The sequence below is a fragment of the Armigeres subalbatus genome, chromosome 2, assembly GCF_024139115.2.
Source record: "Armigeres subalbatus isolate Guangzhou_Male chromosome 2, GZ_Asu_2, whole genome shotgun sequence".
In the NCBI taxonomy this organism is placed as follows: Eukaryota; Metazoa; Arthropoda; class Insecta; order Diptera; family Culicidae; genus Armigeres; species Armigeres subalbatus.
The window spans coordinates 62973881-62997990 of record NC_085140.1 but is presented as its reverse complement, the minus strand read 5'-3'; the positions used below and the strand labels follow the sequence as shown (position 1 = coordinate 62997990).

Sequence of the window (24110 nt, the reverse complement as noted above, 5' to 3'; positions counted from 1 at the left end):
GTCACCGCTTGCTCGGCGACTTGCCATCAAGGTCGAACCTTCCGCCAAACAGTTTAGCTATTGCAGCAGCTTTGTTGAACAGTGTTCCCTAGTTTTCGAGGGCCATCATCGATACCCTTCGGAAAGTCCTGCTAGCAGCAACGTTCCCACCCACTCGTTGGATATCGGGATGTTGATTCCGTTCAGCTGGTGTGCAGGCTTTCAGCTTGGCTTTCACTGGTTTGTGCAGCAGTTCGACACGCCGCACAGTGGCAGAAGCCGGACAAAACCTCAAAAAAAATTTTCCTGATTTTTGTGAAGCTCATATTTTTTTAAATTTATATATATATTGAATGAGCTAGTTCTAAAATTTTTTGATTGTAGCTTGTAAATTAAATTTTTGGTGTCTTGTTGAAGTTCATAAGTGTCTCCCGAACAAATATGTATGGGAAAATGAAGGTTGGCTAAATTTTTTGGGAAAGATTCGAAAAGATCTGGTATTATGTATTAAAATCAATTATTTTTTGTCTTCTTTCCGATAGTTAGTGTGGTGAATTGCGCATAGCTGCGCCAAAGCGTGAAATTGACTGGTGTGATGTTAGAATGAGAACGCTATCTTCGTTCTAGATCCTATGGCCTGGGCTTGCGGAAGATAACATAAAGTATGTCGGATAACTATTTTAACCTCAAAATGAATTCAACGTTTTAAAATTACTCTGTGGTGAAGTTTTGAACGCAATCTCAGGTTTTGTCCGGGATTTGTATGAGGGCCCGCCGCTGTGCGCCGTGTCAATCCTGGCCTTTTAAACCACTTTATAATTTATCCCAAATGGTTTTCGCCTCCTTCACGAGGATATAATTTATTGGGCTGAAAGTCTCGCTAATAAAGACATGAACAAAAGAGGATATAATTTTCCGGCTCCAGCAGCAATGTGATTTTCGCCCTCGCTCTTCAATCAGCATAAGCATTAGTAGAAATACTAGAATAAGAGATCGACGAAGACGCCATCTTGTTTCCAATCGAACCGTCAAAAGCGGTTCCAATTCGACTTGTTTACATTTTGCATCCATAAGAAGCAAGCAAAAAGTTCAAGTGCTGCCAGTATTATTTTCACGATTTCATGCATTTTCATACGTTGCCATTTCGACAGTTTTTCACTCCGCCGGTCTCTGGTTATAGTGTTGCTAAGCATTAATAGCTTTTTAGGTCTCGTCCATATTTGGTTCCCGTTTCCTTGCGCTCCACAGGTTCTCGAGCGCCAGGTACGTATGAATCGAAATCTTCCACGATGCCTAATTTTCTCATCCTGCGAGCCAAGCAATTTCCAGAAGGCAAGAAATGCTGTTTACTTCTCTTCCCGATGCAGGTGGGGACAACACCGATGGCACACCCACCCGTCATTCTACCGCTGGATTATCGCGAAAAACGATCCAAAAACAAATTTTTCGTTAGAAAAACTTTTTTGAAATAGGTCCAGAGCCTTTTGGAAAAAAAATCAACGCTCATGTTGGTCAGAAGAAAGAGTTTAGATCTACTATTGGCACGTTTAGCGCCCATAGACTGACAAACGAGAATGACCTGCGACTAGTTAGTGTTGCCGCCATCCGCATTGTCACACCTGTAGATCACCACTGCAGAGCGAAATCACAATTCGACGGCACTTCTCCGACATTATCGACGGGTTGAAAAGGGCTCGATGGGGCCCCACTTGAGGACTGCTGGAGTAGAGAACCTGAGAGCAACATTGGGTATGTATAACGGAAGCATCGGAATGATTGATTCGACGAGGAGCTTCTGGAGCCGAAGAGCGCAGCACGGGCGGTAACGGAAACAACAAACACGGCTTTCAACTACAAGAGAAGAAACGTCTGGAGGAATCGGAGTACGAGGAGATGGAGCAGCTGTATCGTTCTCAAGCAACGCGCAAGTTCTCTCAGAAGCTACCGCTTCCCGCAAAGGCTTCGTGCCGCAAGCAAAGTTGTACCGAGATAAGAATGGGAGCATTTTGACAGATTAAATGTGGAGGCACCACATCGAGGAAAACCTGATTGACGCTGAGAGCACAGGCAGCGGGGGTCTACACAGTGGAAGACACGACTACGTCTGCTCAGCGGAAAACGGAAACCATCCAGCCCCCCACTGGATGTTTGCACCGGTCTACCAATGGTGGGCGTGGGCAGAATCAAAAGAGAAAACCCCGATTAATCCACCAAGCGATGTTGGTGCTTTTCTCGTGCAAAAAAAATACTACAACATATGATTGAGTGATTTTCAGTGTATTTAGTGTATAAAAAATAGTATTTTGGCTTTAACTTCTGATCCCATTGCTCAATCTGGCCAATTTCCAATAGCAAATAAAGGTGCAGGATTCCATAACGATTGTATGACATTTGCCAGAAAACAATTTGCCAGAATAAATTGCCAGAAACCCATTTGCCAGAATGGACCATATGCCAAAAAAACCATTCTCCAGAATAAACCATTTGCCAGAATGTACCATTCCCCAGAAATACAGTCAAACCTCCATGAGTCGATATTGAAGGGACCATCGACTTTATAGAAATATCGAGATGTAGAAAAGAAAATCCCAGGAAAGCTGTTTGAAGGGACCATCGCAGTAACCCAGAAAATATTTTTTAATATGGCGCAATTTGCTTCCATGAGTCGATATCGAGTCATAGAACATCGACTCATGGAGGTTTGACTGTAGTAAAACTGGAAATTTTGATTATTCCACCAACAATAAAAAATAGAAAAAGAACTATAAAAAGAAGGTAATTTTGGATAACGGAGATTTCGCATTATTAACTAATGAAAGGATTCTCGGTATGATCAATTTTCATGAAAGGGATTATTTAACATATTAGATAATTTTTAGAAAGATGGATACTATTTATCAAAAAATACATTCATATTTGCCTAATGCCAAAGAAACTGTTAAGGAATGGATATCATACACTACCAAAAATCTACACATTTTTATTGGCAAAAACATAGATTTAACTTATGATATATGAACTACTACTGATGAACTACTAATAAAAGATATGTCCAAATACACTTTATGTGTGGTCTGAAATCAGCAATTATTTAATTTTTGTATGGTTCTATATCGATTATATTAGGGTGGAGCTATTGCAAAAAATTATAACGGCGACACATTTATCATTTAAATATTATTAGCAGTGTATTTCTTCGCCTTATTCCAGACGCAGACTTCATTTAAAAAATTGAATCATATCTACGATTCTATATCTACATTCACCAATGCCTTAACCCAGGCAAGCTCCTACTTTTAATGAAGCAATTACATACACCATTGTCTTAATCTGGGCAAGCACCTACTTTTAAAGAAGGAATTACATCCACCATTATCTTAATCCGGGAAGTGCCTTATTTGGTAGAAGGGATCATTTCCACCATTGCTTTAATCCTTGCAAACGCCTATTTTTAAAGAAGGGATCACATCCGACATTGCTTTAATCCGGGCAAACGCCTACTTTTTAAAAAGGAATTTCATCTACCATTGCCTTAATCCAGACAAGCGCCTATTTTTAAAGAAAGAATCACATCTTCCATTATATTAATCCCGGCAAACGCCTACTTTCAAAGAAAGGATCATACCCACCATTGCTGTTTCCTGGCAAACGTATATTTTTAAAGAAGGAATCACATCCACCATTGCCTTCAAATCGACCACATCTGCATCAGCCGAAAATGGAAACGGAGCCTTCTTGATGTACGGAATAAACGTAGTGCCGATATCGCGTCTGATCATCACCTCCTCATCGGCGAAACACGCCTGCGCATTGCGCGGATTCGTCGGCAGGAGGAAAGAGTTGGACGACGATTCAACACACGCCGACTGGAAGATGCCACGGTGAAACGGTCCTTCGTTGAAGAACTGGAGACGCGTGCTGCAGATATTCCGGAAGGTGGCAGCGTGTAAGACCAATGGACCGCCATCAAGAATGCCTTCATTGCCACCAGCGAGAACAATCTGGGCGAACTACGCACCCAGAGAAAACAATGGATCACCGATGAGACCTGGAGGAAGATAGAGGAGCGAAGAGAAGCCAAAGCCGCGATAGAGCGATCAAAAACCAGAGGAGCCAAAGTTCTAGCCCGCCAACGATACGCGGCTCTTGAGAAGGAAGTAAAACGCTCATGTCGACGGGACAAGCGAGCGTGGGCAGACTCTCTGGCCGACGAAGGAGAGAGAGCCGCCGCAACCGGGGACATTCGCCTCCTCTACGATATCTCACGACGCTTAAGCGGGGCGAAGATGAATGCAACGATGCCTGTGGAAGACGCGAATCGTCAGTTATTGACCGATCCAACTAACCAGCTGATACGCTGGTTCGAGCACTTCGAAAAACTTTTTCAAGTGCCAGCCAAGCCAACACCACCTCAGCATGATCTGCCTAGGATGCGACGTATAACACGCGTCCGAAGCTCCATCACTGCTAGAGATTCAAACAGCCATCCAAAGCATGAAATCAAACAAAGCCCCAGCCGAGATTCTCAAAGCTGACCTCATGCCATCCGCTCAACTACTGCATCGTTTGTTTCATAATATCTGGGATACCGCAACTTCCTGGTCAACTGGATGCAAGGTATCTTAGTGAAGGTGCCCAAAAAGGATGACCTGACTGTATGCGATAACTGGCGAGGCACGATGTTGCTGTGTACCGTTCACAAAATTCTATGCAAATTTTTCCTAGCCCGAACTCAGGAGAAGATCGATGCGACACTCCGAAGCCAGCAGGCCGGATTCCGTGCCGGGAAATCCTGTGGACCATATTGTCACGCTCCGCATTATTCTGGAGCAGGTCAACGAATTCCAAGAGTCCCTTTACTTGGTATTCATTGACTACGAAAAAGCTTTCGACCGTCTCAATCACGAGAATATGTGGGGCGCCCTGAGACGCAAGGGAGCTCCTGAGAAAATCATCGGCCTCATCGAAGCACAGTACGAGGCCTTTTCGTGTAGAGTGCTGCACAATGGGGTCCTGTCCGACCCTATCCGGGTCATAGCTGGTGTGAGGCAAGGATGTATCCTATCACCGTTACTGTTCCTCATCGTAATCGATGAGATTCTGGTAGGTGCGATTGACCGTGAACCAAACCGCGGGCTGTTATGGCAGCCTATAACCATGGAGCATCTAAACGACTTCGAATTGGCTGATGACGTTGCACTCCTCGCGCAACGGCGCTCTGATATGCAGAGTAAGCTCAACGACCTTGCCGAGCGCTCCTCTTCGGCAGGTTTAGTCATCAACGTCAACAAAACCAAATCGTTGGATGTAAACACGGCGACTCCTTCCAGTCTCACAGTAGCCGGGCAACCAGTGGAGAATGTTGAAAGCTTCCAATGTCTTGGTAGCCAAATGGCGTCGGACGGCGGTACCAAGATCGACATAGGCGCACGGATCAAGAAAGCAAGGGCTGCCTTTGCGAGTTTAAGAAATATCTGGAAAAACAGGCAGATAAGTGAACGCACCAAAATACGAATTTTCAACTCTAACGTGAAATCTGTGCTGTTATACGCTAGCGAAACATGGTGTGTATCAGTGGAGAACACTCAACGGCTGCAGGTGTTCATTAACAGATGCCTGCGGTATATAATTCGGGCCTGGTGGCCTCACAACTGGATCTCAAACAATGAGCTCCATCGTCGTTGTCACCAGAGGCCGATAGCAACAGAAATTCGGGATCGGAAGTGGGGCTGGGTCGGCCACATTCTATGTAGGGCGGAAACGAAATCTGTAAACAAGCATTAGACTGGAACCCAGCGGGACATCGCAGCAGAGGCAGACCCAGAGGCTCATGGCGGCGAAGCCTCAATAAAGAAATAAAAGAAGTCGACCGAAATCTAACCTGGCAACAGGTTAAAGGGATAGCCGGGCAACGCTCAGGATGGAGATCTTTCAAGTCGGCCCTTTGCACCACCGGAGGTGTACAGGATCCGTAAGTAAGTAAGTAAATTGCCTTAATCCGGGCAAGCGCCTTCTTTTGAATCATATCCACCATTGATTTAATCCCGGCAAACGCCTATTTTTAAAGAAGTGATCTCATTCACCATTGCCTTAATCCGGGCAAGCGCCTTCTTTTAAAGAAGGGATCACACACCACCATTGCCTTAATCCGGGCAAGCGCCTCCTTTTAAAGAATAAATTACATCCACCATTGTCTTAATCCGGGCAAGTGCCTACTTTTAAAGAAGGGATCACACCCACCATTGCTTCATTTGTGGCAAACGTCTGTTTTTAAAGAAGGGATCACGTCCACCATTGCCTTAATCCGGGCAAGCACCTCCTTTTAAAGAATGAATTTTATCCGTCATAGCGTCAATCCGGGCTAGCGCCTGCTTTTTAAGAAGTGTTCTTATTCACCATGGCCTTAATCCGGGGAAGTACCTACTTTTAAACAAGGAATTACATACACTATTGCCTTAATCCGGGAAAAAGCCTTCTTTTGAAGGAGGCTTCATTTCCACTATTACTTTAATCCGGGCAAGCGCCTATTTTTTTTTAAAAAGGGATGAATTCCCCCATTGCCTTAATCTGGGCAAACACCTATTTGAAAGAAGGGATCACAACCGCCATTGCCTTAATCCGGATAAGCAGCTATACCCGGCTTATATATGTTTTCTTCGAAAGAATTACGTCTTTTAAATTCTATTATAGACCTATAGAGACTATTATATTCCTCACTAGAAAACAAGAACAAAAAACATGGAAAATGTCCCTTGCTGAATGCCAACCATCCGCCCCCCTCCCGTTAGTTCATGGCGTTATAAATTATTGCGCAAACTGGGCAAACGCGTGCATGTCAAATAGGAGATGACAAATTCTGGGGAATGGTGCACTCTGGCGAATGGCTTTCTGGGGAATGGTGCATTCTGGCAAACGGCTTTCTGGGGAATGGTCCATTCTGGCAAATTGATTCTGACAAGAAGAATTCTGGCAAATGACTTTCTGGCTAATGTCATACAACCTTCCATAACGAATGGAAATTGTTGCGAGTAGTTCGGTCAATGATAAGTTTCAAAAAGTGTGTCTACAAAATGTTGTACACATACACACATACACACACATCCATACATACACACAACAGACATCATCTCAGTTCTTCGAGCTGAGTCCATCGATGTATAACACTATGGGTCTCCGAGCCTTCTATCAAAAGTTTGGTTTTGGAGCGATCGTTTTGGTTTTGGAGTATACGAGAAAGGCAAAAACATTGCTTGAACGAAGTTAGGGATGTGTGCCATCAAACACGTTTAGAACTTCAGCCCAGTGTACTAGAGGAGAAAAAATCATTAGACTTACGAAATCGGTTCGTTCGTGGTGTCCACGTGTAACACTTCCGTCTTTTGAACCGTCTTCGTTTCACGAATGATTCCAGGGGAAGCCCTTCCATTGCTCAAGCCACCGTCATATCCACCTGTCGTCAGCGTATGCGTTTGTATCGTTTGTAGATTCGGTTTCACGATCGGTTCGATTTCGTAGCTCTCTTCGCCACCAATGTCGGTCAGGACCTGTAAAAACGTACAACGTGACGATTGATAAAAAGGCCGGCTCAAATATTCAAAGAATCCCCACCTCAACATACGAAACGGGGAAAATTCCTTTCTTGTTACCGATTCGGCCTTCGAACCAATTTTCGTCCACCCGTCTGGTCAGTGTGACCAGTTCACCTTTCATCAGCGACAGCTCGACCGACGTTTGTGCGGTGAAGTTGAACTTGGCTCGGGCTTTCCCTTCGCGCTGTGGTTTCTTCGGTAGGGGTTTGGCACCTTCCCGTGGGAGGATCTATAATTTAAATACGAGGTTAAGGAGCATTTCGAAATTCAACTAAGATCATGCGATCACTCACTTCAATGTAGTTGGCAGGCAAGAGTCCAATCATGGCGTTGTGTTCCCCTTCGTACCAGTTCTTGTCTACTTGTCTCCGCAGGTAGATGATGTCACCCTTTTTGAAGGACAATTCCCTGAAAGCGTCAATCGACCAGTTAGTTGCTCGCCTAGTAAATACCTCCCCTTAGAATACGAACCTGACAGACTGACCCTGGAAGTTGTACAGCGCTCGGGCGATGGTTCGCGGTAGCACGTTTCCGGCCGGTTTCGGTGAGAGGTCCGCTTCGAAGTCTTCGTAGCGATTCAGCGGGATCGGTGACTTCTGCGAGGGTGTGAAGTTGTCCGTGTGCCGTCGGTTGTGCAGATCTTCGAGCTCGTGCATGTACTTGCGGCGTCGTTCCTCCTGGTAGACGCGGCGCATGTGTTCGGCCTGCCGGTACGCCAGCTCATCGTCCGGGATGGCATCCTTGTACTCGTACCGGATGGGCGTCTTGTAGTGGATGTTGACATCGCTCTCGATGTAGCGACGGGGAGACTCTGGTGGAGAGGAAAGTTAGAGAAAAGACATGGATGAGGTTAATTGGAGACATCAATGATATGAGAAGGTAGCTGCTTGCAAATTTAATCAAGAATAATTTCTGACATCTTTATTACCAAATAAGATTAGGTAAACTAAGAAATCTAAGAGTAGTTCAAAAGGTTCATTCATTGAAAATCGAAATCGATTCTCTAATTTAGATGAAGATCCCTCTTTAACTATGGATAAATAAATCATTATAAGATAACCTTGGATTTCCGAGCTACGGTCAGATGACGCGATCGAATATGTTTATGATCGTTACATCCATTTTAAGATAGTAATATGAAGCCAAACTTAATTGAAATTGGGTCATCTGCTCTATTATAAATAAAAAAATCTTCTATGTTAATCAAATTCGCAAATAAAAATTTACGGACAAGTCATCACAGCTGGAAAATCACAAAATTTGGAAATAAAGAATTAGAGCTTTATTTATGGTTATTATGGACTCATGAGCTAAAACCTAGAATCAGTAACATTTAATGGTTTACTCTCACACTAAAAATGAATAGTTTGGACCAAGGTTTGGAGGACTTACAATCCTAAAACTCAGTTCGTTTCATATAATTAAGTACTGCAGATTTCACGCACCACACGTGCGCATACAGCGTAGATGTGTTCATTTTCATCAAACGCGCGCGGTTGAATTATCTTTTCAATTTCCTGAAATCACAATTGACCAAAATATAAACGTCCCATGGTATCATGCGTTCTTTAATGTGTACTGTACTTCATAAATGTATCAAGACTTATTTCGCAAAATTGAAACAAAAACAACGAAATCATAAATCAAGTAAAGTTAAAATCCAAGCAGTAGAGTTTCAATAAAACTGCACTAATTTGCTTCTGAGTTAGCTAAATACGGGAAAAACTTTATCACTGATCCCCACTAAATGGATCATTATTAGTTCAACGCCAATTTTTCTGGTACATTTATTTTGCTGTAAAGCTTCATCATTGTCATGTGACTGCCGTCATTGATAGTCGATAGCATCCGGATGACTTGGTTCGAAGCCGGGTGAAAGATATGCTTCAAATTGTGAAGTGAATTTCAATTAGTGCTCCTACGAAGGTACCTGCCTCACACATTACCGTAACCACCGGCACAAATCGGAATCGGTGAAATGGTGCTCACGAAACTATAATGATCTGTCGCCAAGTTGCGAAACTTTTTTTTTTGAATGGAAGGGAACGGAACCGGTGGAAGGGCAGATACGGCAAGGGGTTAGGGTCGATTTCTCCGCTCGTTGCGAAGTTATTGCAATTTCCCATGCACTTGAGAGCACTTGTTTTGTTCGCCGAGGGAGAGGTGAGCGACGTTGGATATAAATACATCTGACATAATAGATATTAAGTGTATAGTTTTAGACATAAAGATGCACATTGGTCATTAGGCAACAATATGATATGCATGTCTACGACATGTTTGATGTAACAAATTTACTAAATTTCCCATTATAAAAGGCGATTTATCTGTTTGCGATCGAGTACATAAAGTGTCAGACAATCACCAAACCTAAAACAATAAGTTTTATGCCTAACGTGCATTATGCCTAGCGTACTAATGAACACTGTGGCTAGCGATGGAAGACAGCAATAAATATTAAAGCCAGAAAGTGGACTAATCGATAAGTTTTACATAGTCGGATTGTGTCGATTCGAATCAGTTTTGTTTTCTTCGATTTAGTTTCTCTTGAGCACTTGATGTCAGTTGGGTGGTTTGAATTGAAAATTAGTTTCGCAACTTGGAAGGGTGATCAATTAGATTGGAACTCGTTAGCTGGTCATTTATCGAACGATTGCAATCAAATACAAATTGGCTTCAACGTGTATTTGAATTGTATTCATGTGGTTGCTTCACAAAGTAATTTGAGTGAATCAATGAGTTACTCGTGTTTCAGTCAAAATAAGTTTGACTTCTACTTCAATGTCTCTACATTTCAACTACGTTTCAGATATACTATTGACTTATAAAAATAACATGTAATGTGTCATCCAGACTAAGACTACGTTCAGACTGGTGATATACTACTCGATATAGAGAATCTTGACATGAGACATCATATGCATTATTTTCAGTAAAAAATAGATTTGTGAAATTTCATGCCAAGCTACTCTATATCAAGTGATATAGCTCGTAGTCTGGATGGCACTTAAAACAATGTACCGACCTAAACTACGACTAAAACCTAAAAAAAAACGACCTAAAGAGAACATTATTTTTTTATTTGATAATTTTTGGTTACTATTATTAGGACTCTGATTTTTGATATGCCTTCTTCGTTGACCTTTGCATATCAAACCACTTTTACGGAATCAAATTTTGCTAATAGTTTTGCTTTGACTCATTCAATTGTTAACCGATTTTTTTGATATTTTCAGGCATAAACCATGAAGTAATTGCTTTAGAGGATCAATCGGTTCACTGGTTCAGAATTTATACAAAATCTCAGTGGGTCTGTGGAGGCCATTTAGGACATTCTTATGTGTTTTGTTTGTTATTCGTATCAATATCGTCTTTCCATACCCGTACCGTGGAGAAAACATAGTTGCGATGCCTCTGAAAGAATTTGGAAGCATGGTGACCAGTTTTGGGCACACTGGAACTGAATCAGGAGCTCTGGCTAGAAACATACATATATCAGAAAACCTTCAAAAGTATCATGACTCATAAGTCATATCAATCTTCGGCATTTTTTTTGCAAAAGACAAACAGAAACTAGCTTTAGAGTTCTACTATCAATTTTGACCCCTCTGGATTCATAGGAAATATCCCAGAACACTCGCAACCGATTCCGGAAACCCTGTGAAACACTTCAATCCGGTTTTTTGAAAGAACGTAGTATGCGACATATCTAACTCCAAGATTCTTCATGAAAAAAGTAGGGTTACATTTTTTCTGGAAAAATCCGGAGCACTGCTTTCGAGTTCGGGTTTTTAACATCACCAATGCTATTAGTTGCACGCATATTTCGACTTTTCAAAATCAGATCAAGGAAAATGCAAGCGTATGTTTGTTTCTGATGTTTTTTAGTAACTTGTTGGTCAGCTTTGGTCATACGTGTCATACAGCTTAACAGAGGGGAGAACAAATCATATATGAAAACAGACTACACGTTCATGCTACTATTTTTAAACGTGTATTTTCACTACTTGACAAGCATGCCAATGTAACATGTAAATCCAGTTCCATACGTCCAAAACTGAACGGTTCAATGTTATAGAATTCAATGAAGAAACGAAATGAAAAACACGTGAAATATTTATGGAATAGCAAATGCGTCTCGTGTACTTTTTATCGCTTAACAAAAGTAAATTACAAATCGATGATACTAATAAAGCACTTGCAAGCTGCTAATTTAAATAACATAATTATTTATTTACGAAGAAAAAATATTTGTTTCCACATTTCACATCCTTAACCTCTATTTATGGTTGCACAACGTAGTTTTTCAATTCATCTGAAAATGAACATTGTACAAACGTGTAACATATTTTCAGTGTACGGTCGGATATGTGTTTTGGTCGAAAATGTTATTTGTTCGAAAATATAATCAGGCCGAACGGGTATTAGGGTCGAGAAGATCATTTTGCTGAACAGGCCACTTAACAGGGAATTCGATCGAAAGGGATACCAAAGGTCATACGGTCGAAAATGTTATTTGGTCGAACAAATCATATCCGAGCAGGGCCATTTGGTCAAAAAGTCCAACTGACGGAAGGGTTCATACAGACGAAAATATCTTTTTTTTTCAAACGGATGATTTGGCCGAAAAACTCGTTTGGGAATTCAACGCAAGTCCTTAAAGAATTCGTTTTACCATCTTCTCCCTTACCCAATCAATAAACTTATAACAAGGGAATGTTATTTATTTCAGAATAATATTGTAACAAAACGTGTTATAAATTTGGCTGGTTAGTAGTTAAAAAACAAAAAAATTGTACTTGTCATAAGACGAGTTTGTACAATCCCATTGAATTCCACCACTTAATTGTATCTTGACAGATACGTATTTCGACCTCAACAGTAAGGCCGTCTTCAGTGTCTCGTACTTGACTCGACTTGTGGATTGTACAAACTCGTCTTATGACAAGTGAAGACATTCCACTAAAAAGCTCAAAATAATTTTCTTAAAAAAAAATGTATCAAAAATCCAGCTGAATTCTGGGGCTATACTGCATCCTTGGACGAAATTTGAAAAAAAAAATCGTAGGGCCCGTTTTGGAGCTACGCCCTTTTCTCCATGTATTAGTTTTGATGGAGATTTTTTTTGTTAATAACGGTCAGGGGAGCAACGTGTTTAACGATTCGCAAGATGAGTGGGAGCCAAATTTCAAACGAGTTTCAAAAGTGTGCATTCAACTGCTTTATGTCTTGCATCGAATTTGGCTTTCAAAGCAATGTCATTTAAGCATAGTTTCGAAAATAATGATAGCCCAACTAACATTTAATGTCAATGTAAATGTTATCTCAACTCGTTTATACGGCTTCAAGCTGAATATGTGTGCTATACTTATGATCAAGAACTTCTATTCAAGTCCTTTACCAGCAAATCTGGCGAATCTATTCAGCTGTTTTTGACGTGCCTGCACAACTACTTTACAGCATGTTACACATTTTTTCTCAATCTTTACTAAACCATTTAGTAATATAATTCGCTTCAATGGCGCTTATTCAGATTTTTTTAATCTGTTAAATAAGTTTTAGACAGCCACTGAATTCAATTTAATTCAATACTATTTGAGAGGAGAGTAAATTTCGGAGTTTATTTGATGTTTTTTTTTTGTGAAAACTGCAATATCAATTTTGTTGCTACCTAGATTCGAACTCCTGATCTCCTGATTCAATGGCCGCTGCTCTGTCATCGCCTTCACTTTGACATATGTAAATAACAAAAAAAAAAATAAGGATGTGCTTCTTCGCATACCCTATAGGTTATTCTGCTAACGCTATTTTCGGATTCATGCTGTATAAACGTTAGAAAGAGGTCTACATGCTGCTTTTAGCACATAAGCTTAAAATTATGCTTTCAGCATTATTTCAACCATTATTCAAACATCTATCAGCATATTCTGTTGGCTAACTTTTTGCATCATCAATCGCTGAAATTGTTTTTAGGCAACATTTTCTCGATCTGTATAGATGCTACTCTGCTGCTAATCGTTTAACAGTAGCCGTCAACAGTAATATCGTTTCTAAATGTCTTGTTTTCTTATACTATCTGCTAGCATTAATGACAGCGCTTTGTCAGTTGCTATAAGAGCAGGTGAAAACCTTTGTAGCTGCCTTACAGAAATCAATAGCTCATACACAGCTCCGGCAACAAAAATCAAATGTAAACATTGCGGTTTTGACGTTCCATACTGATAACCCAACTAACAATTTTGGTGCTAAAAGCTTCAACTTCTAGCCTTTGGCTGTATAATATTTGAATAAAAGCAGCCAATGCTGAATAAAAGAAAAGCTTCCGCAAATAATCCATTAAACTTCCACTCGACTATTACCCAAATATCTATCAGCTAGTCAATTTGTACCGAATATATTTCATCTTTTATCGTTTATGCAGCTTTCATATATTCATAAAACAGCTCTGTCTGAATTAGCAACAAAGCTCATCGGTTAAGAGCTCCTGTATGTAATTGAGTTGCTTGTTAGCAACTTCCCATATTACGGTGAGTAGCATTCACAATGATAACGTTTTCGCTGTTGTTATAGCACTAAGAATATAGCGTAATGGCGCTATAAATGAACTAACGAAGCTTTTAGGCAACTTCTGTATCTTTGAAGATTACACAACGTTTAAGTAAACCTTATACTGCTTCTTTTACTAGCTTATCAGTATGGAACGTCAAAACCGCAATGTTTACATTTGATTTTTGTTGCCGGAGCTGTGTATGAGCTATTGATTTCTGTAAGGCAGCTACAAAGGTTTTCACCTGCTCTTATAGCAACTGACAAAGCGCTGTCATTAATGCTAGCAGATAGTATAAGAAAACAAGCCATTTAGAAGCGATATTTCTGTTGACGGCTACTGTTAAACGATTAGCAGCAGAGTAGCATCTATACAGATCGAGAAAATGTTGCCTAAAAACAATTTCAGCGATTGATGATGCAAAAAAGTTAGCCAACAGAATATGCTGATAAATGTTTGAATAATGGTTGAAATAATGCTGAAAGCATAATTTTTAAGCTTATGTGCTAAAAGCAGCATGTAGACCTCTTTCTAACGTTTATACAGCATGAATCCGAAAATAGCGTTAGCAGAATAACCTATAGGGTATGCGAAGAAGCACATCCTTATTTTTTTTTTGTTATTTACATATGTTAAAGTGAAGGCGATGACAGAGCAGCGGCCATTGAATCAGGAGATCAGGAGTTCGAATCTAGGTAGCAACAAAATTGATATTGCAGTTTTCACAAAAAAAAAACATCAAATAAACTCCGAAATTTACTCTCCTCTCAAATAATATTTAATCAAATTAAATTCAGTGGCTGTATAAAACTTATTTAACAGATTAAAAAAATCTGAATAAGCGCCATTGAAGCGAATTATATTACTAAATGGTTTAGTAAAGATTGAGAAAAAAATGTGTAACATGCTGTAAAGTAGTTGTGCAGGCACGTCAAAAACAGCTGAATAGATTCGCCAGATTTGCTGGTAAAGGACTTGAATAGTAGTTCATGATCATAAGTATAGCACACATATTCAGCTTAAAGCCGTATAAACGAGTTGAGATAACATTTACATTGACATTAAATGTTAGTTGGGAAGCTATTAAAAGAAGCAGTATAAGGTTTACTTAACCTTTTGTCTGTGCTCTGGGGTCAATATGACCCCAGGCCACTTTGAGTGGCTGCCATTCTTTTAGTTTCCAAACTGATTCTCCTAATTTTTGGTAGTTTGGTAAAACTCGCCGAGATCTGTCTCCTAGGTGCTTGAAAAATCTTGAAAATATGCGCTACAGTGTCCTTTTTTCAAAAAACTTACGTTGTCTGTGCTCTGGGGTCAAATTGACCCCAAATTGAAATTGCTATAACTTTTTTAATGTTTGGCCAATTTTAGATTTTTTGGGCTGTTTCGAAAGATAATTTAATCATCTTTCAGGTCGTTACCAAAGATTGACTATAGGTGGGCGGGTACATCGCGGGGAGGGGTTTTCGTAAAAAAGGGTACAAAACAGTGATTTTTCATGCTTATTTCACATATATTTGAAAATCCTACCCATTTTGAACTGCACCTTTTCAAAAAGGTTATGCAGGAAGGCGTCTGCTTTGGCATGAGGCATTGATTAGTTTAGCGCTTGGTCGCTAGGTGGCGGTATATTTGAATTCATTATTTCAGACTACTCAAGTAACTCCGATATATGGAATTTTCTTCATTGTAAATATTCTTATCGCACAATTTTGAAATTTGTAAAGATGACGTCTGTAACAAAGTTCGTCTGGTGGGAATAGACTGTCATGTGACGAAATAAATAATAAGGAAATTTACAAATAGGCGGCGCTAGTGTACTTGCAATATTCTTGCATATATGCAATATTGCTTCAGCTTGAGATCCCTCATACCTACACCCAAGTTGCATTCGGCAACATTGTTCAGGATGAGGATAATATAATGAGCACTTCTTCCCATTTTTTAATTTGTGCGATAAGAATATTTACACTGAGGAGAATTCTATATATCGGAATATCTTGAGTAGTCTAAAATAATGAATTCAAATATACCAAAACCTGGCGGCCGATTTCTAAACTTATCAACGCCTCATGCCAAAGCACATGCCTTCCTGCATAGCCTTTTTAAAAAAGTTGCAGTTTAAAATGGATAGGATTTTCGGATATAAGTAAAATAAACATGAAAAATCACTGTTTTGTACCCTTGTTCACTAAAACCCCTCCCCGCGATGTACCCGCCCACCTATAGTCAATATTTGGCAACGACCTGAAAGATGATTAAATTATCTTTCGAAACAGCCCAAAAAATCCAAAATTGGCCAAACATTAAAAAAGTTATAGCAATTTCAATTTGGGGTCAATTTGACCCCAGAGCACAGACAACGTAAGTTTTTTTGAGCACAGACAGAAGGTTAAACGTTGTGTAATCTTCAAAGATACAGAAGTTGCCTAAAAGCTTCGTTAGTTCATTTATAGCGCCATTACGCTATATTCTTAGTGCTATAACAACAGCGAAAACGTTATCATTGTGAATGCTACTCACCGTAATATGGGAAGTTGCTAACAAGCAACTCAATTACATACAGGAGCTCTTAACCGATGAGCTTTGTTGCTAATTCAGACAGAGCTGTTTTATGAATATATGAAAGCTGCATAAACGATAAAAGATGAAATATATTCGGTACAAATTGACTAGCTGATAGATATTTGGGTAATAGTCGAGTGGAAGTTTAATGGATTATTTGCGGAAACTTTTCTTTTATTCAGCATTGGCTGCTTTTATTCAAATATTATACAGCCAAAGGCTAGAAGTTGAAGCTTTTAGCACCAAAATTGTTAGTTGGGAGGTGGGCAATTATGCTTCCGGAACAACCAAGCCAAAACTATTTGAAAGGACAGAGGTCTTATAGGCTCAGAGACGTCCTTTCCATGACGCCTTCCAAGAGGATCGGAAAACACCCTTCAAGGGGCTCGGAAGCCTGCTTTCAAGAGGCGCGGGAGCCCACTACAAACAGACTCGGAAGCCTCCTTTTGAGAGGTTCGGAAGCCTCCAATAGTCATAAAAGCCCTGTAAGAAGCTTGATGTATAAACTTAATGTGAATTAAACAGTTGCACGGAATAATGATAATTTGAGCCCACTTCATGAAGTTTTCAGGTTCATTTATCATATAGAGGAATCCGGGGAAATTTGCACCTACGGAGCTAAATGACCCTTTGGGATTTTTGAGGATATTTTCGACAGTTTTTCCAGAATTTTTAATACATAGCATGTAGTTCGGATCGAGAACTACCAATCCAACAGTGATCATTCTCAAAAATAGGTCTGGAACACCGCCATATACATCAAAAGATCATTTTGCCCCGGGGGTGCTTTTTACCCCAGTTCACCCTATCTTATGAGTGTTCATTTACAGCAAAAAATATTAGGTACCTAAATTAATGCAAAATTTCGAAGGGGTACTTCTTAAGAAGAAACGCTGGTCTACATTATGGATGGAAATTCGTCGTTGTTGCATACCAGATTTTTATCCGTGATGAAGGCAATTACCTTGAAAGTAGATTTTTGTACCGAATAACTATATCAGCGTTTGGTATAATGTTGATGTAAAGGTATCAACCTCTGTTTCAATTGTGTTACGCCCTGATGGATTTTTGATACAATTTTTTTTTAAGAAAATTATTTTGAGCTTTTTAGTGGAATGTCTTCACTTGTCATAAGACGAGTCAATCTTCAGTGTCTCGTACTTGACTCGACTTGTCGACAAGTCGAGTCAAGCACGAGACACTGAAGACGGCCTTACTGTTGAGGTCGAAATACGTATCTGTCAAGATACAATTAAGTGGCGGAATTCAATGGGATTGCACAAACTCGTCTTATGACAAGTACAATTTTTTGTTTTTTTTTTAACTACTAACCAGCCAAATTTATAACACGTTTTGTTACAATATTCTGAAATAAATAACATTCTCTTGTTATAAATTTATTGATCGGGTAAGGGAGAAGATGGTAAAACGAATTCTTTAAGGACTTGCGTTGAATCATCCGTTTTCGGCCAAATCATCCGTTTGAAAAAAAAAAGATATTTTCGTCTGTATGAACCCTTCCGTCAGTTGGACTTTTTGACCAAAAGGCCCTGCTCGGATATGATTTGTTCGACAAAATAACATTTTCGACCGTATGACCTTTGGTATTCCTTTCGATTGAATTCCCTGTTAAGTGGCCTGTTCAGCAAAATGATCTTCTCGACCCTAATACCCGTTCGGCCTGATTATATTTTCGAACAAATAACATTTTCGACCAAAACACATATCCGACCGTACACTGAAAATATGTTACACGTTTGTACGCCCTTTTCTCCATGTATTAGTTTTGATGGAGATTTTTTTTGTTAATAACGGTCAGGGGAGCACCGTGTCAATTTTCTAGGTTCTGAGTCTCTTGAAAGTAGGCTTCCAAGCCACTTGAAAGAATAATTCTGAGCCCTTTGAAGGGAGGCTTCCAAACCTCTTGAAAGGAGTTTCCGAATCTCTTCAAAGTAGGTTTCCACGCCTTTTGAAAAGAGGCTTCGGAGCTTTTTGTAAAGAGGCTTTCAAGACTTTTGAATGGCGGTTTTTGAGCCACTTAAAAGGAGGCTTCCTTTGCATCTTGAAAGGAGGCTTCCGAGCTTTTTGAAAAAAAGCTTCCGAGCTTCTGAAAAGGAGGCTTAAAGCCTTCTTGAAAGAGGGTCTACGCAGGGCTGGTAGCGATTGATGCCGAAGTACGTATGAAATGCGCCGGTTGGGTAAAATGCACCACTATACGTTTTTTTTTGGTTATTAATCCAAAACATTTGCAAGCCGGTACACAAAAAAAACTTTGTCAAAAACTCTGTGTATAAATTTTCAAAAATAAGATGTTTTTTTTGTCTCTTTCCGATGCAATTTCGGTGTTTACGTCAACAATGTTTTTTCTTTATATACAAAAAATATTTTCTCCTTTTTTAATTAGTCTTAGTAATACCGTTGGTTTTTTTTAAATATACTCCCAAAGCATTGCTATTTTATTCGTAACCATCCATATGGGCAAATTGTGTAGGGGAACGGTTCGGCACTTCATCCCGAAGCTCCTATTTCCATCCCATCAAAAACAAAGCAATGAAAAGGAATTTGGTTTGTTTCTTATTTTTGTGATTTTTTTTTCACCAGTGAGCACGCGTGTTAGCAAAAAGAAGCGACGAGATTGGTGCTGTCTTTATTTGTTTTGCGATAAGATGAATATATGTTCAGTGAGATGGAAAACGGAACAGTTCCCCTACACAATAAATTGTTTAAGTCTTCTGAGATGACCACAAAAGGCTTTCGGGAAATCCGAAACATCCGTAAAAGTGTCCCATTCCGAAAGTTCATCTCAAAGCAAATTTTCGAAACTTTTATATCAGCGAATTGATTATGCAATCAATAGCGAAAGTCTATTGTGACCCGAAATGACCACAATACGGTCCGAAACATCCGTAAAATAGTTTAATCCTAAAAGTTGATTCCAGAGCTGAACCTTTTTGTTAGCATTCATGTAGTAACGGTATATTATATGTGAAGTAAATAGTGAAAGTCCTCAGTGACCTACCAAAAGTTCATCACATTCGATTTTTTAGAAAACATTGTCAACGGCTCCGGTTCTCCGAAAAATTTGGGACATCCGCTAAAATTATTAATTCCTGAAGTTTATACCAGAACTTCACATTTTATTTATTTACAGAGTGATTCAAATTTTGACTTTTTCGCTCCCCTATCCTTAAACGATTGTTTTTGCTATTTTAATAGTCCTCCCAAATTTTCAGCTGATTTGGATGTAATTTGGTTGGTTAGAGCTTAATGGGCAATGATGGGGAACAGTTTTTCACAAAAGTTACTGTTTTCCTAGTAATTTTCATTTCTAGTAAGTTCCAAACTGCTTGTGATCAGTCAAATTACATCCAAATTAGCTAAAAATTTAGGACGATTATTAAAATGGCAAATGCCATCGTTTAAGCATAGGGGAGCAAAAAAGTCAAAATTTGAAGCACTCTATTGTGCAATCAATAGTTGGAATTTTCTATGACGTCTGAATGTCCACAAAACCGTCTTCCGGGAGATCAGAAATATCAGTGAAAATGATCAATTCCAAAATTTCATCCCACAGCTTTGCTAATTTTCGCTTTCATTCATATGGGTGAATTATGTATGCAATCAATATCGAAAATCCTCCGTGATATGCAATGACAATAACAAAAATCGAGTCACATTGAAGACGGCCTTAATGTTAAAGTCGAAAACGTATCTGTCGAAGGTACAACCAAGTGGTGGAACTGAATGGAATTGTACAAACTCGTCTGATGACAAGTAAAGACATTCCACTGATAACTCAAAATAATTTTCTTATCCTTTATGAGGTGAACCGGTCTAGGGCCGAAAACCTTATAATTAAAAAAAATAAAAATAATTTTCTTATCAATAATAAAAATTCCTTCGTAAAATCCGGAACATCCGTAAAAGAGGCCAAATCCAACAGTTAGCGTAACAGATCATCATTAGCCAGTGACGGCTGCGTGGCGGCGTTCCTCTTTGAATTCCTCCGAAGCTTCTCTGGAAGTTCTTCAAAAACTTCCTCCGGAAGTTCGCCTACAAGGTCCTTCGGTAATCCTTTCGGAAGTTCATCAAGTAACCCTTTGGAAAGTTCCTAAAGGCATTCCTCTAGAAGTTCTGCTGAGAGTTCAGAGAGTTCCTCCGCCAATCCCTCCAGAAGTTTATCAAGTAATTCCTCGGGGAGCTGCTCCGGGACCTACACTGAACTTCTTCCGAAAGCTCCTCCGGGAATTCCTCCAGAAAATTTCAAGAAAGTATGAATGCGGAAGTTCCTCCGTAAATTCTTTTTAGAATTTACTGCTTTCACGGATGTTCCGGATCTTCCGGAGTACCATTACCGTACAGTACCGAAGACTTTTATTATTGATTTCGAACACAATTCGCCAGGATAGGTGGTTACGAAAAAATCGCGATGCTCTGATATAAACTTTTGGAATTGATCACTTTTGCGAATGAACCAGATCTCCTGGAGAACCGTCTCTTAAGCACTTGGAAGTCACAGAAGACTTTCCCTTTTAACTTGCCAGAATGAAAAGAAGCGAAAAAAATCGCTGTGCAGAAGTTTTGGAATTGTCCACTTTTACGGACGTTCCAGATCTTCCAAAGGATTGTTTCTGCGACATTTGTAGACCACAGAAGACTTTAACTATTGATTGCACTCACAATACGCCAGAATGAATGGTTACCAAAATTCGCGAAGTTCTGGGATGAACTTTTGGAATTGGCCCCTTTTACGAATGTTCTGGATTTTCCGGAGCACCGTTTCTGGGACATTTGGGGGTTACTGAAGACTTTAACTTTTGATTGCACCAACAATTTGCCAGAATGAATGGTTACCAAAAAATCGCGGAGCTCTGGGATTAACTTTTGAATGGCCATTTTACGGATGTTCCGGATTTTCCGGAGGACCGTTTCTGGGACATTTGTAGCTCACAGAAGGCTTTAACTATTGATTGCACCCACAATTTGCCAGAATGAATGGTTACGAAAAAATCGCGAAGCTCTGGGATTATCTTTTAAAATTGGCCATTCCGGATATTCCGGATCTTCCGGAGGACCGTTTCTGGGGCATTTGGGGGTCACAGAAGACTTTTACTATTGATTGTACCCACAATTTGCCAGACTGAATGGTTATCAAAAAATCGCGAAGCTCTGGAATGAACTTTTGGAATTGTCCATTTTACGGAAGTTCTGGATTCTCCGGGGACTAGAGTGACCAATTTAGATGAATCTCTCCATGATCTTGTTCTAGGAACCTACAGCTTTCGTTTGGTGCCTAAAGATCGAAAATTGGTTGAAATTTGAGTTTTTGTGAACGTGATGAAATCTTGGGTCCAAATGGACCCAAATGCACAATGTGTCACTTTTTTGTGGCTCCTCTCCTAGATGTCGCTGCAAGCTGATTTCTCAAGGAATCTTAGTTTCCGAAAGTTAGGAAAAGTCAGAATTTTTCAGATTTTTTACAAAGTTACAAAGTTACAGCGTTGTTTTGGGTTTGCTTGGGTCGAAATGAGCCCCAATGCACTAGGAAGTAAATATCATTAATGAGACAGAGTGAGAAAACAACCTACTTTTGAATATTAAAACTTCGTACTCAAAGTTGAGTTCTTTAATTGTTTTTTAGGTGTTTTATTTTTTATGTGTAGCATATCGCAGGTATTACTGATTTACCTTAGCAATGCCTTCATAGAGTGTCTTCTCTGATTTTTCAATCAGGGCTGCAACATTGTTACTGCATCGCAACGCACATTAATGATGAAAGATGATTCTGGTGGAGAAAAAAGACAACCTCCACAGTAATTAACATCCTCGCAACTCATATCGCATGTTTGCATGATTGCGATGCATAATGTATAAATGTTTATTTGTACCGACGTCGGTATCGCCTCCAGCGATGTTGATTGAAAGCAGTCCTGATGGATGCGGTAGTTATTTCTTGAGCTTCACCGGCTAAGTACGTATTGTCAGCAATGCGCTTTGATTATTTTTACACGCGTTCATAATTACACGGTTCGATGATTGGACAAATAAACATCGTCTTGAAGCATACAGTGAGAGTGCATCATGCCTAGGCGGCGAAGTGTGACACGGCTCTTGCGGTGCGGAAAATCTGTACAATTCAACGAATCACCTTCTTAATGTGGGTTTGCTGGTACTTTCACATGCAATAATTACTACTTGTCTTATTCCTCATTTACAAGATTATTTTTTTTTTTTTTTGCATCTCTGTGTACCAATTGGAACATAGAGCTGTCTTTCAATCTAATACTCTTGCCATCATTTATAGTTAATTGATATATTTATACATCTACACCTTATCTGCAAAATATGTATATTAAAAACTTGGCATATACAAAACTGTCTTTTACAAATTTCGCAAAAAAAACTGCTCTATTAACATTTTATTCTAAACTTTTTTTTGGCCCAATTCAATTCGATAATTTTAACATGTTTCCGTCGTCGTATGAGTATAATCGAAAATAAAATATTTCCTAAATTTATCAAATCATATTACAATTTCAGAAGCGCATATAAGCAATTTGTTTATTATTTTAGAGCTTAAGTAGTATGATACATAATGAAATCTCGATCAACGAGTTTTTGACAGTGTTGAAACTGTTATGAGTACAAAAGGTATTAGAAAGAATCCGTTCCCCAAAAATGTGGAAAGTAAAGTTTCAACGGTCGTGCTAAACCCCTCCCCAGCTGACGGTACCCGGCTATCAAGTTTAATTTTTACTGCAAATAATATATGGCTTGCCAACAGGTGCAGTACTACTGGTTTCATCCTTCTGTTTTGATTTAATCTTCCTACAACCTATGGCTTCCATCATCACATTTCATTGAGAGACCGACAGAGCCAATTCCCTTTCATGACGGGACGGTTATGAAATCCATCCGTACCAAATTCGGACCCCGCCAAAGCGGGTCTTTCAGCGGGAGACCTTAGCATAGTGCAACTACTCGTATTCGCTGTTGTGGCCGTTTGTGTCGTTCGCTTCGTCGTCATTTGCCTCATTATGTATCAATCTGTAGTCTATGAACAACTGCACCGTTCATATGGGCAAAAGTGATTAAACTTTCACTCTTGTTCATCGCTCGTTCAATGCGGCTTTGCTGGTACGAAGTAGGAACCTGGTTCATAGTTCCTCTTTTACTCGCATAGCCCTCAGGCGATTCATGACTGATGCATGTCAGCTTTCGATCTAAAATTATGACATCAATTTTTTCAATTAATTTTTTGTACCTCCGAGAGTTTGTCACAAAAAAGAAGACAATAAACGGAACCTTTTCGATGGTTTTTCAGGATTTTATCAATGAAATAAAAGTTTTTGATTATAATGTTTCATTTATGGTGCAATTCATTTGATTTTTCGATCCTTTTCTGGAATATCTAACCACCTTCTAGTTTC

At 39.6% G+C, this 24110-nt stretch overlaps 1 protein-coding gene across 24 annotated transcripts in view; it reads right to left on the bottom strand.

The window, feature by feature from the left end:
• LOC134208741 (sorbin and SH3 domain-containing protein 1) overlaps nucleotides 1-24110 on the bottom strand; it is a 453188-nt gene that overhangs the window by 4673 nt on the left and 424405 nt on the right. For all 24 annotated transcript variants that reach the window (XM_062684620.1, XM_062684623.1, XM_062684619.1 and 21 more), the window contains 4 exons: nucleotides 8040-8379; nucleotides 7862-7976; nucleotides 7588-7797; nucleotides 7315-7523 (listed from right to left, as the gene is read on the bottom strand). In XM_062684620.1, the coding sequence (XP_062540604.1) occupies nucleotides 7315-7523; nucleotides 7588-7797; nucleotides 7862-7976; nucleotides 8040-8379 (874 nt within the window). The remainder of the gene's footprint in view (nucleotides 1-7314; nucleotides 7524-7587; nucleotides 7798-7861; nucleotides 7977-8039; nucleotides 8380-24110) is intronic.